At 32.3% G+C, this 15,898-nt stretch overlaps 1 protein-coding gene across 1 annotated transcript in view; it reads right to left on the reverse strand.

Moving 5' to 3' along the window:
• Nucleotides 1-4,656: 4,656 nt before the first annotated feature.
• The window catches only part of LOC129980627 (uncharacterized), a 43,924-nt gene continuing 32,682 nt past the window's right edge, over nt 4,657-15,898 (reverse strand). Inside the window, exons 12-16 of the mRNA XM_056091009.1 lie at nt 14,544-14,661; nt 10,417-10,517; nt 9,736-9,896; nt 7,502-7,618; nt 4,657-4,853 (exon numbers count right to left, since the gene is read on the reverse strand). Of these exons, the coding sequence (XP_055946984.1) occupies nt 4,754-4,853; nt 7,502-7,618; nt 9,736-9,896; nt 10,417-10,517; nt 14,544-14,661 (597 nt within the window). The 3' untranslated portion in view covers nt 4,657-4,753. The remainder of the gene's footprint in view (nt 4,854-7,501; nt 7,619-9,735; nt 9,897-10,416; nt 10,518-14,543; nt 14,662-15,898) is intronic.

The following is a 15,898-nucleotide window of genomic DNA, read 5'->3' on the forward strand; positions in this document are numbered from 1 at the left end:
CATATAACTAATTCATAAATAATTTAATCTGTTGGTTTTAAAAAAATACAGTGGTCTTCTAAATGCTTTTAATTTAGCATATTCCGGTACATTTTTTTTTTAAAGTTTCCCTTTTTCCCTTTCAGTGTTAAAAGTAAGAATTTTAACATGATATTCCATTTAACATTTTTTAACATTATTTTTGCATACACACTTTCAATATATTAAGAGATGTAAAAACTGCTCAAAACTTTTTACATGGTAAATATTCCGATATAGAACTGCTAAAATTGGCAAACAGTTACTAAGGTAGAAGCCAATCACAAGGATAAGGTTTTACGGAACTTCAATTTGATTTTTAATTCATTGAAATTTCAAAATTTTTCCTCAATAATTTCTGGGAATAAAATAACGTGAAAATTTTTTTTGCATCACTTAAAAGTCCTCAAAATAGCTTTTTAGTGATTAACTCATTTTACATTTCTTAATTTTTTTTTCCTAATTAAATTTAACCATAATGAATAAGAATTATTTTTATTGTTGTAAAGGAATTCATACCAATATTTTTTTCTTATCAAATATTTCAATCGCGGGTTTTTTCAGTGCTAATTTTATGATTAAACGAAACTACTTTCTTTGGGAATTAATTTTAAATCAGAATTTTAAGGTTTGTTTCTGTTAACATGATAATGCAATAATAAATAGCTGTGTGATTTAAAAATCTTTCGCGTAGAATGCAATGGCTGTTGCAAGCAAGCTAGATAAAGACAATATGCATGAATTAAACCTGGACTATAATCATGTATTTTTTATTTTAAAGTTCATTTTAAATTTCTACCTTTTTTTTACGTTTATATTTAATATTTAATCTCTGAAAATCATTAACTTAGAGACACATAATATTTTTAAATCATATTGATAAAATTATTTGAAATAACGTAATGTGAAAAAAATGCATAAAAATAATCCCTAGAATTACTTTCATCCTCTTGCGATTAATGATTATTTTTACCTCAAAATGTATTTTAAGATTTTTAAAATTTTAATCGAAATGAGGTGGAAAAACTGAACAATCAATTTAACAGTAAATTGTTTGCACGTGAATTTTCATATTTGAACTGATTTACAAAAAGACCGCCTTTAAGAGAAAATTGATTATTTTTTAGTATTAAAAAAATTTTATTGGGGGAATAATTTATTTCTTATTTTTCTAATAAATTCTATCACCAGTAGATGGCGCCAGGAAATATAAACTAAAAAGAAAAGTACGATTTTGAAATATGATTTTTTCTTTCCAGTATACGAAATGTATGAGAAGATACAGTATTTGTCAAAAAGAATTGAACCTGAAGATATTGACTAGTCTCTCTGTTTTAAACTACTAGAGCTTAAAAAAAAATCTTAGAATTTCATCCATTTATCAACACGATAATTCAGAAACAGCGAAAGCTTAAATAATTAAAATGAAGTATTACTATAATCATACGTGCACGGATTGCTTGTAAAAGGGTACTAAGGGTACTTGATAGCTTGTAAAAAGGGTATTAATTTATTGATCAAAATGTATTGCATATTCTTTAAGATAATAGCTATCAAGCTGTGACTGTTATGCACTTTTGCCAACGTATTTTCCAATCATCAAACCATGTCTTAAAATTATTTTTGTGAAATTCTTCAAAGTTTGTGTCAAATTTTCTTTTATCGAATTAATGAACTCAAAATAATAATCACAGCAATGCAATTTAAATATTGAAATAAGAAAAAAATGAAACGATGTCATATCACATGTATATGGAGCTTGTGGTGTAACATTTGTTCATTTTTGATTAAAAACTCACGAATCAAAATTGCATTATGAGAATTCGAATTATTTATTGTAGGTTAAAACCTGCGAATTTTCTTGTAACATTTCAAGCTGTTTTTGATTAATTCCTGCAAGCAAATATCTCAAAACATTCAAATAATAATCTTTATTGATTGCTTAACTCTTTGATAGAAATTCATAATGCAAACACCACGATAATCAACTGAAAACATGCAGCATTTCTTTGATTCTTGAGCAAATTTTAACGTTTTTCCCTTTTCTCAAAGCCGTTTTCTTTTCGGCTTCGCTTTATATTTCTAAGGCCATTAACATGGTTCTTGAGCTACTTCTGTTTTAAAAGCTAATGTTTACGTTTCAATACCGGTAATGGTACCTTTAGAAAGCTTCGTTCAGATCACTTAGCTATTTTTGGAACAGATTCAAATTTTTTGGGAGAATTCGAGAAACGACGCGTTGCAGCCTTATATCTTTTAAAATTACTTGCCACGAACCAAATGATACACGAATTTGTTCGCGAAACGACTTGTTGTAGCCTTAAATCTTTTAAAATTACTTGACAAGAACCAAATGAAACAGGAACTTGTTCAATATTGTTGCTTCTCGTCAAAAAAAAAAAGTCATTAATTCTTTGAACTAATTTATATCGTGATCATTAAAAACTTTTTGAAACATTTCGAATTCTTTTGTGACAGGAATTTCACTGCGAAAACAAAAAATAATGCATGTTTTTTGTTCAATAAGATTCGCCATTTCAGAAAAATGACGAATATTACTTTACAAAGAACATACATTAGTGGAAATTCTTTTTTAATTAAAAAAAACGATTTTTTTCAAGCAATAAAATAAAATAAATTTCTGATTATTGCCATTTATTTACAGAATTAAGTATTGTTAAAATTTTCAGATGATATTGGCTAGATATTTGTTTCAAATGAAACATTCTGGACACTTTTTAATCAAAGTAGTATAAGGTCTTGACAGTAAAACTGACGATTTCTGTCAGTTTGGATGAAGTCTGTCAGTCTTTCAATTCTGTCAGTCTTTTTTCCACCTGTGGATAAGTTTGATAACTTAAAAACGCAAACGGCAGGAAGAATGCAATGCAGCTTAATGCTTTATCTTTATAATTAAAAATCGTTATAATAAAATTAAATTTCATCAAAAATTTATCAATGGATTGGAAGTCTGATCACACTATGTGAAAATTAAAAGTGAAAATATTATATAAATGAAATACATCTTATAGTCATAAAAATCTTAGGTATTTTTTACTATAAAAATTGTAAAGTCATGTTAAATTTAGGGCTGAGTGCTTCAACGGGTTGACTGTCAGTCTAGTATGTGAATGCGATAAATCGAAAACGGGAAAGCCTAGCTAAACGCAACATGAAATTCCAGATATGTTTCAAATTATGGACTGTATTAATCAAAAAGCAGATGTTTAAAAAGTATATTCATTTTCTTTCACTTTACAAAGGAGCACAAAATGTACATATTAAGTTTGCATATGAGAAATCGAAGATAAAGTTCACTAGTTTTTTTCAGCAAGAAGTCTAATGACAATAAATATGAATAGAATATACATAATTTGAAACGAAGTGTCTTAATGATGTTACCAAATGGGTTTAATATAAATGGTTATTTATAAAAATAAAAGTTATAAATAGATGTCATTTAGTAAGAAAGTTCGATCTTTCCGTACTCAAAATTCCATACTGCTACCCCACCTTACTAATAATTGTACAATAAGGTTAGAAAACTAATTGTTCAATAAGCATATTCTTCATATGCTGTTAGTTTCAAAGGGTGTTTGCTTATTTTCCGAATTTTCGCCACTAGAGGGCACACCTAACATGTTCATTAGTAAAACGATGTAAGTTGGTGTTGTATCTATCTGTCTTGTGACGTCTTCGGGTTCCACCATTTCATCAACGATGTGCTTCGTGCACGGTATTGGGGTGGAAACACCGTACTTTAATGTTTTGTGACGTCCTGTGGTGTGCGTGAAAAATAAATGTTTCTGAATGTGTAAAATTCATATCGTTTTTTATTCGAACCTCTCGTATTCGAAACATGAAGATTCGTAGAAACAGCTTAAAATATCTCTCTCATATTTCTTGATATTTATTTAACGGGCCCAACAGCCAATTCACTCGAGTTATTCCTTCACTTTCCAGCAAATTTCAGACATCACAAGTTCAACATAGATTGTCTTTATCGTCTGCAGAAATCAATGGAATAAGATAAATTTAATTTTATTCCGTTATACTTAATAAAATCTTTTAATTTCAATTTCAATCATTTATTTAAGCAAACTGAATAAAACTGACAATAGATATCTTTCAATTCAAAGATTTATAACTACATTTAAAAAGCAATTAAAAAACATATATTTACAAGCTTTTAAAATAATATTTTTAAGAATGAAATGTAATAGCCTAAACTCAGAAATCTTTTATGCCATTTAAATTGTTTTCATGTAATCATAACTGTTTTATTCTTAGATGAAAAAAAAATATGTTTCTTTATAATACAAGCACACTTAATACGATATATTTGCACAGTTGAGCATTAAACATATTCTAAAATAAACCATACATAAAAAATATTTTCAAAAGAATTTTTTTTCACGCATTACGTTTAGTCCAGAATCTTAATATATTAGAAAACAGAATTAATATATACATAAATAAATTAATAACATTTATTTTTCATGTTCCGAAAGGCAAAAAAATTTCTAAAAATATTAAAAGCTTTCATATTCTATTAAAATTCAATTCACAATAAGAACATTTATTAAAAAATTTATTTATTTTACAATCATGTTTTTACAGCTATTATTAAATATATGCGTTATCTAAAAAATCAAGAAAAGAAGAAAAAAATATCAATAAATAATTTATTCTCATTTCTGATGTGGTTTGCAATTTGTTCTTAGCGAATTGTTCTTCACATCAAAGGGTAGCTTGCTATCGTTGCAATTCCACACTTGTTGTTCTTGTTTCTTGCCATCTTAGCGTATCCCTTCATGCCCCAAGAGGGACCCCAGCTGAAAACAAGTATAAATATGAAATGTCATGTAATTTAATGGTATGAATTATTTTAAGATTATTTAAACCAGATGATGCTAATAGATTTACATACTATCTGCATATGTGATGCGATATGCACAATACAAAATCCTTGTGGATGCTCTACAGAGAAGAACTAAAGCTATCAAATTTGCCATGAAATTATGCTTTCTTGTGTAATGAGGGTTCATTAAAAAAAAGGGGGTGGGCAACATTTCAATCAAAAATGTTAAGGTTTCTGTTCAATCACTTAGGAACAAATTATCACTCAAAAACAATTATCGTGTGAAAACATGATATTGTTTTGGCTTGAGGTTTTCGAAGCGATTTGAAGGCAACAAACTGTTGAAGCCACAAAATTCGTAAGCAACAAACTGGCTATTTATTCTTCTTTTTTTTATTTTGGGGTCGGCTTTCACATTATAGCTTTTGAAATATCTATCATCTGCTAATGCAGTTTTATTTTTGCACTATTTTCATCTTTTCAGGACGAACGACGCTTATATTCGTTTCCGATAGATTCATGGCCGAACACCGCACCCTTGCGTTACGATAAAACTTGACAGGAGAAATGATTGATGCATGGATGCATCAAGCTTTTAGAACGAAATGTGTTCGGTAAGATGGCGTTATTAGTTATGGTGTAATTATATTAAGATTCCGTTATTATATTTCTTTCAAGAAATTAGTTTTAGAATTTATCTCTCCAAAGTCAAATTGGGTTTGCGTAAATATGTCAATCTTTAGATTTTTGTGAATATAAACAAAACAAAACGCTTTCAGCCTATACCGACTATCAGTGCTTGCCAGGTCTCTTCCTGCAAGACTACACAACTATTCCGAAGACGTTTTAGAAATAGATAAGCTTTCCAGTGATGATATTTTAATTCAATTCATTTTTTTCTCCGATTTTAATAAATTAAAAAAATATTTTTAATTATAATCTCGATCAATACTTTCACCATCATTGTTATACTGTTTACACCCGAACATATCGAGAGGGTATTAAACATTTTTACATGCACGTTTTAACAACTATATAATTAACATAAAAGATCTATTTTGAATTCCATTATTCTGGAACAATTTACAGTGCCATCGTGGAAATGAAATGCGGAAAGGAATAGTCAGCTTTGGAAAAATCACCGAAATCTTTTCTGGAAGTTCTACATTTGCATTCTGGACAATTTCCAACGATAAAATAAGCTTCAAAGAATCTTAGTAACTCTTTCTAAATCTACAGTTTAGAATAAAAGAAATTTTTCTTCTCTTCGATTACTAAATTCCTACTTGAGAAACAGAATGAGTCAAGATAGAGTAAGTACACTTTCTATGTTATATATTTCAATTAATTCCAAATGTATTTTGATTTTTTCTTAGCAAGAAAAAAAAAAGACGCTTGGCAATTGGTTTGCAAATATAATATTCGAAATCCTCTACTCTAAATATTCCTTTTCCTCTTAAAAATAAACAATAAAATTAAGTTTGAGTTATGTTTTAAAGTTAAAGAAGTCTTCCTATGAAATGTTTCGCCCTATGCCTCTGCATGTAATATATTGTTACGAATTTGTGATTCGGCTTCCCAGCATACTTGGTTCCATAGGAAGTCCCAGAGCTTGGCTACGAATTTGGCGAGTTTGGCGCCAAAATAGATTATACCCGAAACATCGAGAATTTTCCCGATCCGTCCAGTAGGAACGGAGATACGCCTCGAACGTTCCTGATTGGTTGAGAGGCTTCTAGCCCCGCCTCCTGAGGCGTATAAAAGGAGCTGCAGCTGCCGGAGAGGAGTCGTGAACCAGTGGAGTCGACAGTGAAGAACTGGTCTTCCAGGGATAAGCGGAGCAGCGACGGACTGAAGCTAGTGCTGAACTAAACTGTGCGCTAGTGTCTGCAGTAGAGTCTGTTGTATGCTGCACGTCTCGGCTGAAGATAATCGTCTTCTGTGCTGTATATAGCTGTCGTCTTTGTGTTGTCCTGTGTGTCTTCGTGTAAATAAACGTCGTTGTTTTATTTTCTACTGCTGATTGAGCGTTCTCCACACCATATAACTCCCACTATCTAAACGAACCCCAGGAAATTTCGTAACAATATATAATAAACATTTTTGTCCTGTGTTAGTCATTCTCAGCTATTACAGCTTAACATTTGTTTAAAATTGATTTAATTAAACTTGTTGTATAATAAATTACACGACATTTATGATTGTAATACGACCTTTATGATATTAATTACAGAATCACAATCATAACGGTGTTGACTAAAACTTGTAGTTGCCACTCCTGTGAATAAAACTGCATGAAAGGTAGATTTGTAAACTTTCTAGGTCAATACAGTATAGATATTTTGGCAGGCACTCATTACCTTTCATGATATGCAGATTCCTCACATTTAATTTTTGCCGTATATAATTAAGAGAAAAGGAATCATCAAATATTTTTGTCAGTAAATAGGGCGCCAATTGAAAGTAGCTAATGAAACTTTGCTTTTTATTTTAATAAATAAATCTCTCTGCATCATAAAAATTGGCTATTTTTAAAAATTTTAATGGAAAAAATTTAAATAAAACTGAATTTAGAATTTCGAGTGTATCACACAGAAACGTCAACTTTTTAACTTAATGCACCTGTTTTTTATGAGCCAGTAATCCATGCCATTTTCTGTGCCGTAACCAACCAGGAGGACAGCGTGGCTCATAGAATTATAATCACTTTTGCAAGCTGGCTGGTCATAGATGCCACTCCTAAAACAAAAGATAAGAGCACAGACTAAAGTCTTGTCAAGATATTTATAAGTTTACTAATACCATATTGTACTGTTTTAAATAAATTGTAATAATACAAATACAATTCTGAACAAAATACTCAAACCAGGAGACTTTAGAGAAAGATGTATTGTTTTTAGAACGTTAAACACCAAGTCTATTTTGACGTTCTTTCTGTCCAGCCCTCGATGTCCAATTAGATTAATATGCATGATTACCAAACTTATGCATCCGATAAGACTGCATCCATTTAGATGTATTATTTTGTGATCTATATATTAAAATTTATTATTAGAATATAATTTTTCAATGCATATCATTAGTCTACAATGACTAACGTAGCTTGATCTGAAATTATATTTTCAATCAAAAATGACTGATATGGTTTCGTTCAGGCCATATCAGTATAAAATCAATTACCGGTGCTGTTTGAATGGGAAGTTTAGTGATTCACATGGCGCCTAACATTTTCATGTGAATCTATATAATTAATTACCACTATCATCAGTAATAAGTGTAAGTTTCTTATTTAATTTTGTTTTTCTCTGCTTTCTTATTTATTTTTTTTTCCAAACAATGCAAGTTAATTTTTTTTTTTACTAACTTTAATAAATGTAGTGGTAATGACAACAAATAAAAGACGAAGTAGTTTTAAATTCTGAATAACAATGAGAGCTGATCGTCGTAAGCTAAAATAAATGTATCTTCTATTTTTTATAATAATTGAATTTTCTCTTAACGTTTGCCGTCTTATGAATCTTATAAGAAGAAAATCATTTTCTAAAATTTAATGCTAAGAGAACAATGGAAGGTGGGGATTTGGTCATTAATTAAGTGGCATAGAATATTATTATAAAATTCTAGATTAAATCTAAATTAACCGGTATCACCTATAGAAATTTTCACATCACATCTTTGAAAATAAACCATACTCTCTAGGAGCAGCATTTCGGTGAGTTAAGTAACAAATGTTTTTTTCTGGCAGTTTTTAGTGAATTCTGAAGCTCCTATTTGCATGAGAAAATATACCATTAAAGTAAAATATCATATTTATGCATTTTCTTGAATTTTCTGGAAATGTCCTTCTTATGCAGGTGTGTGTGTGTGTGTGTGTGTGTGTGTGTGTGTGTGTGTGTGTGTGTGTGTGTGTGTGTGTGTGTGTGTGTGCGGTGCAAGGTAGTGCAGATAAATCAGTTCCATTGCTCACAGCAGTAGCATTTCAGTCTGCATCATGCAGCTGGGATATTAGAACAGAATAATTTTGCTTACGAGACTGTTTTGTGAGAAATGGTGTCTTCATTATCGTATTTCGATATGAGTTCCACCGTAACGACTCACTTCCCTAGTTTAAAGCAATTTTAAATTGGGTTCATTTGCGTGCAAAAGATCATAATCCATCATAATTCAAAACTAAATGTACATTAGATACCATTTAAAGGCACATATAAGCCATTTACCCCAGAAAGTATGAAAAAATCAGATTAATTTCTCATGGAAATTTGGAAAAGATTAAAGCAGAAATTCTAAGAAATGTGAAAAGAGTTCGAGTATATTTTCATGAAAATTTGAAAAATGGTAGAGAAGACACTCCAAAAAGAGTAGACTCTCGTGAAATGTAAAAAGGAATAGAATAAAGGCTCTAAGGAAAAGTGGCAAGAGTTACAGAAGACTCTAGTGAAATATAAAGAGGATTATATTTAACATCCCAAGAAATATAGAAAAAGGCAGCATAGCCCCTTTCCCATAAAAAACTTACAAAATCAATACTTCTGTTCTCGGATACTTTTTGAGGAACTTCAAGGCCTAACAGAAAATAAATATCTTTTGCAAGAAGTAACTTTCGATACATGAATAACGTTCTATGTTATCGCGAATATTGTCTGCCATTTTTTTGCCGAAATAAAAAAAAAATGGCAGATGATAATGCTATAATTATTTTAGATATTCGATTAATCTAAATTTATACTCTCGGAAACATAATGCATAAAGTTTATTCAAACCACTTTTTTACTAATCCATTGTACTGGAAGATGTAATAATAGCATTATGTTTCAAAAGATACATATCATATTTTGCTTAAAACTTCTACAACTTACTTGTAGTTTAGAAATTCCTTAGAATTAGCGTCAATAGCAACCGAAATCGGGCCTACTGTTGCCACGGCTTGTTTCAAAGCATTCTCATCTCCGGACGGTATGTCTACATAACCTTTACATGTTGCTCCGATTGTTGACGGTTTGAAACTGCATTTGTCTGCCTAGTGAATACAAGAGACATCTGAATATACAAATTCAGACATAATCATGTACAGCGTTTTTTTTTTCCTTAAGAAACCAGTCTAATAAACAACAAAAGAAGTCTTATTCTACTAGATTTTTTAAAAATAATAACATCGAATAAAATTACTATAGCTTTCTTGGCTGCATTGATAGGAAGAGCACAATACATAAGTCTAAATTTTTGTTTGTGTACATAATAATTTTTTATGTAACGTATTGATCTCTCGGATATCTAGTTGCCAATGTGGTGCATAAATTTCAGATTGCCTTTTCATCTATTTATTCTTGCGTAAAATTACGTAAAACAATATACATTATTTACATTAAAATGATTATTGAGGATTTAAATTATGAGATTTCCCCGCGCCTTCCGATGACTTTGCTAAAGATGCCATTTATTCAATGGCATCTGGAGTACCAGAGTAAACTGAAATACCCATTAACATGCTTTGATTTTTTCCCCCGAGAGGATTGTGAATTATTAAAAAAGAAACTCACAACGCCTTGATAAGGATAAGATGCCTCGGTATCAATTCCTTTTTCCTTTTTCACCAGTTCGAAAGCTGGATCCATGTACCCGCCGTCGCAGCCGTAGTTGTCTGTTGGGAAGAAAAAATCCGTTATTTTCCAGTAAATGGAATAAAGGAAGTGAACTTATGTTTGATATGTTTTAATCAAATCTTATTAGTACTTTCTTTGGCAAGAATGCATAATACTAGTGTATAAAAGACACAATTGCAGTGGTGCATACTAGCCTTAGGAGGCTTGCCGCCATATAACCCGCCTTTTATTTATACTCACAATCTAATTAGATTCTTCTTTATCTACTATACTTATGACTTCCATTGGGGGTCACGTCGTAATTGAAGATGAGAAGCTTCCAGCATGCTGTTTGGTACTCGCCACCCTAGTGGATACAGAAAAAGGTGCGTGTTGGCTCCTCCCATCGATGACGGAACGTACTTCCCAAGGGAATGTTTGTGTCGTGGTCGGTGAAGTCTTAGGATTCACCCACAGCTCTGGCCAGTGCTGCTGCTTCATTCATATTCTTGCGTGTGCCTTCGGGCGGGTCGGAGTAGCCGGTTATAGTTAGGGTTATGGTTACTACAGCTATGAGGTAGCAAAGAAGATTAGATAATCGCACAAGCGTAAACCATGGAAGTGATCGTGCTGAATGAGAAAAATTATGAAGCACTTAATTCAAAGGCACTTAATTTAAAAGAATCAGCAGCCCCGCAGAAGAAATTTTTCAAAATAGTCTATTAAGAAAAAGAATGAAATTCATTCTAATATTGTTCCAATCCTGGAGATAAGAAACGTGAATTAAAAGGGAAGAAAAATAGAAAAAAATAGGAATTTGACTTATAAACCCTTTTATCAAAAAAAACTCTTTTTAAATGTACGTAAATTATAATTATATTTATATTTAAAAAATTGTGAGTTAATACTTATAATTTTATACTTTTTTTATAGTTTAAAGAGTTTTTTCAATTCCCAGTTGCTTTGCATTTGATGTTTCATATTAATGAGAAATTAAATTTATTTCTCTCTTTTTGAAAATATACTTTTAATGAAGAATCCCCGATCTGACTTGAGCCGTTCGGAAGGAAGTCGGCTGGCCACCTAAACACAAATACTTCAGTATAAAGACATAAGAGTCCATATTTTCATCCCTCGATACAAAGGCGCAATATATACAGAAAATTTATGGAATACAGTGAATATAAATGAATTAAGAAATAACATGCATAAATATCTACAGAATAATTAATAAATAAAAAAATAAAAAATAAATAAAGTAAAAAAGAAAATAAAAATAAGAAATGAATTACATAATTCAAAAACAAGATAAGAAACAGAAATACCTATGCAATAAAAGATAACAAGTAATTTTTAAAAATAGTAAAGCTAATAGAAAATAATAACTTTAGATTATAAATTAAATTTAGATGAAGAATATACAATAAAAAAACACATAAATAACCAAATACAAATAAATAAATTAGATGAGGAATTAGTGAAATTGATCCCCTTGGTTAAACTCAGTAATGGCTGGTTTTGAAATGATATTACGAATTGGCTTGCAGTGTTGATGAATTAAAACGTTTAGACAAATGTTACATTTTTACTTTCTCGAATACGCAGTAATAGAGAAAGTATAATAAACATCAAAAAATTCGAATTCGAGATTTTGACAAATCTCCAAGCTCTGAGTCCGAAAAACACATTTCTGGAAAATGTCCATCTGTGACAAAGATAACTCAAAAAAGCTTTGAATTAGACGGATTAAATTTAGTTACTTTATACAAAATTTGTGGATTTTCAGCAAGTTTTGAGCTTTAGATTAATTATATTAATGTCCAGTTTTAAAACAAAACTAGGGCTATTTTAAGACGGACTTCTCAAATTTGAACCATGGTCAGAGGACGAGGACGACACCTGAGCTGGCATCCTCCTCTCCACACCACACCAGCGAGAAGGCCTTTGGCCCGGACGGTTTTAACGTTACCAGACTCGCTTACACGACGAATCGGGTCACGAACCTGAAGCCCTCCAGTTCCGAAGCCGAGACCTTATCACCAGGCCACCGCGGCCATAGCAAATTTTGAGGAAAAAGCCGATCAGATAAAATATGCCTGTCCGGCTGTACGAATATAATTCAAAGCAATAATTACAAAATGAAGACATATAGACAGGTAAAATTCTGTGCACAGAATTTATATTTACAGTGTGGACTGCCATCAAATTCTAAGCCAAATCCAACAAGGGATTGACCATCTGTCGAACTTGTAATGTCTTGATCTAGACTGATCAAATAACGAAGCAGAATTTCCAGACAATCCTTTATTTTACAGCCCTATATATACAAAAGAACAACTTGTTCTAATCTTGGTTAAATAAATAGTTATTTACACCTGTAGTAGGAGATAAAACAGTCGAAGTCGAAAGTTTATCTTGAAATTCAGTTGGTTCTCGGTCTCCGAACTCGTGGGCGTAGTCCAAGAGTCTCCTGCAATTCGTTTCTTCTCCCCTCCTAAAAAAAATTTCCGCACTTTATTTCGGCGACAATCTCCCCCTCTTAATTTACATTGGTCATTTGAGCTCTCTTTCGGTCAATCGGGGTTCAGCCATATGCTCCCTCAGCGGTGCCAGTGGGTCGTGGGATGGTCCTTTCACAATAAGAAACATCTAGCCTCCAGATGTTTGGACACCCCTTTCTCTTTAAAGGTACTATCAATATCTCTTGGAAGAGGAATTCCCACATGAGGTCTTTCACTGTAGTCACTAATGAACGGATGCGAGACCACCCAGGTGAAATGATCCACCATCTGGCTATCTCGAGGAGTTAAGTACTTAACATCGACGACACAGCTGGCTGTAAATGTCTTATCAGTACTGGGAAACGGGGAGTGTTACAATCTGTACTTTCAAATATATGGGAACACAATAACTCAAAAACGCTGTGACTTAAATATATCAAATTTGTTATGGGATTTTGTGACTACAAGTGTAATTTTGTGTCAAAATTTTGTTTCACTCGATTGGGAAAAACACGTTTGAACCACAAATTCCATTTTCGGATGCTACTAACTGAATACCAAGGATTAACCTCCATTAAACTCATTTAGGATGTCACGATAGATTCAGTAAAAAAAAAGTGAATGTTTCGTAACTATTGTACGCCAATGCTATGCAATGCGTTCTCTAGGCTAACACCTTTATTGGAGAAAATAGAGAATATTTTATCGAAACCATACCTACTGGTTCTTTAGTATCTTTTCTTTATCTCTTATTATTATCTCCTATCGTGAATGGCCACAGTAGCTTATGATACTAGTAACTTATATTGCTGTTTACAGTACTATCATTTGCTATATTTTTGCATTATTAGGAATTAGCCGCTTTGGTGTTTAGTTGGTTCGCCGAAGCTAGGACATATATTGACGAATGCGTGGGAGTTTCAAAGCCAGTATCGTGGGTATCTGCCAAGCCTTTTCTCTATGTGTGTTTTAGTCTTGAGGATAAAGAGTATGGTCTCGATATTTTTTCACAACCACAAAAAAGCCATATATCGACTTTCCTACTTTTTCGTATACAAAACATATAAAGTTGTCTAATGCTCAAAAGAATTCGAATATCTTTTAGCATGATATTTTACCCTTTGAACGTGCCCTTCTCTATGTTGCATTCGGTGGAGAGGGGATGGGGGGCGGGGGGAGGAGGAAAGAAATTGTTACATTGTGTAAGTGTACGAGAAGTCGAGGGAAGAACAATCCCTTTGTTTTAGTGTTAATATTGTGTTTTGTCACATCCTGAATATGATTGAGGCATCAAATCCACCGCCAGCATCCTGGCTTAGGGGTAGCGCGTCTTCCCCGTGTTCTGGGAGTCCTGGATTCGAGTCTCAGTTCGGGCATGGTTGTTCTCTGCCCTGTGTTCTATCTGTGAGGTGCTTGAATGAGCCCCCCCCCCCGTGTGAAAAGGGGTTGTGCAAGCGAGTGTGTGCGTGTTTCTTCTTCATATGAGCTAGAAATCAGACTTCTGCCGTCTAGTGCTTAGGGGTTTTTACCTTCAGAAGTTACTCTGCAAAAACTTGGCTTAAAATAGTCACACGACAAACCCACCTGTGACACAGTCGAGGAGATTCTCCGCACTGAGAGATACAAGAGATCCCGTCTTCTTCTTCAGCTGACCCTCCAGAGCACCTGCTGATGAGAAGGCCCAACAGCTGCCACAGAGTGACTATGCAATAAAGAGAGAGAGATCAAATTCATATTGTAGTAGAAGTTACTTAGCTCAGTTTGCGATAATAAAGTGAAAAGTTTAAATTGGATTTTTTAAAAATACCTTATGCATTATTTTTTAATATATTTTAATCATCTTATCTTTTTATCATCATATGAAAAATATTTTTTTTCTCTCATTTTAAAACTGGTAAATAAATTTAAAGATAATATTTTTGAAAACGATTAAACTAATTTATTTGTTTGGATAAGAAAAAAGTGAACAATTGAAAGTTGGATGAGCAAATTCAATCCATTCGTTTTTCTAAATAATAACCGAAAGATCGTCGTTGTTTAAAGCCTTCCTTCGATTATTTTTTTTCACAAATGCTTTTTCTCTATACCAGAAAATAAAATAAAAACTTCATACATTTCAATCTTCTGCAACTTTTTTTATTAGATACTATTATTTACAGTATAATACCTGCGAAAAAATTTTAAAAATTACAATATTATTTGTATGTATACTGTACTCAAATGACCGATTGTTTGACTACCTAACTTAAGCAGGATCAAGAGTGATCAGTTCTCAGAAATCTGAAAACCTAATAGGGTAAGCTCACAAACTGGCTACTCCGACCCGCTGGAAGGCACACGGAAAAAAATGACCGGACCACCGCAATAGCAACACAGGCGGGAACTGTGGTTGAATCGCAATGGCCATCACCGGTCACGGTACAATCCTTCCCTAAGAAGTACGTCCCGTCAGCGATGGGAAGAGCCAAAATCTCATTTTTTCGTGTACCCACAAGGGTGGCGAGAACCAACCACCATGTCGGAAGCTTGTCGTCCTCAATTTCGGAGTTCTCCTCGAAGTTTGCCGATAGAAGAGAACATTGCAGAGAACAAACAGAAGATATCATCTCATTACTTAGTAAAGGAAATAAAACAGTTAAGATGTTATTATCAGATATCCTGGATTTAAGTATTTTGATGCACTAGTTGTCTTTGGTGACCTGTTCGTTCGTCGAAAATATTAAGAGCTTCTATCATGATTTAAATCTATTAATCTTGATAGTCATGATCTGTTAATCTTGATAGTCATGATCTGTTAATCTTGAAAGGCATTAGTACTCCGGGTAATATAAATTACCCGGATAATTAGCAGAATATTATCTCCTTTGTTTTTGATGAAAAAAGAAAATTATACTATTCTCTGATAGAATATTTGATAGAATGATTGAAATGGTTGATTT

Source organism: Argiope bruennichi, chromosome 8, assembly GCF_947563725.1.
Source record: "Argiope bruennichi chromosome 8, qqArgBrue1.1, whole genome shotgun sequence".
Lineage (NCBI taxonomy): Eukaryota > Metazoa > Arthropoda > Arachnida > Araneae > Araneidae > Argiope > Argiope bruennichi.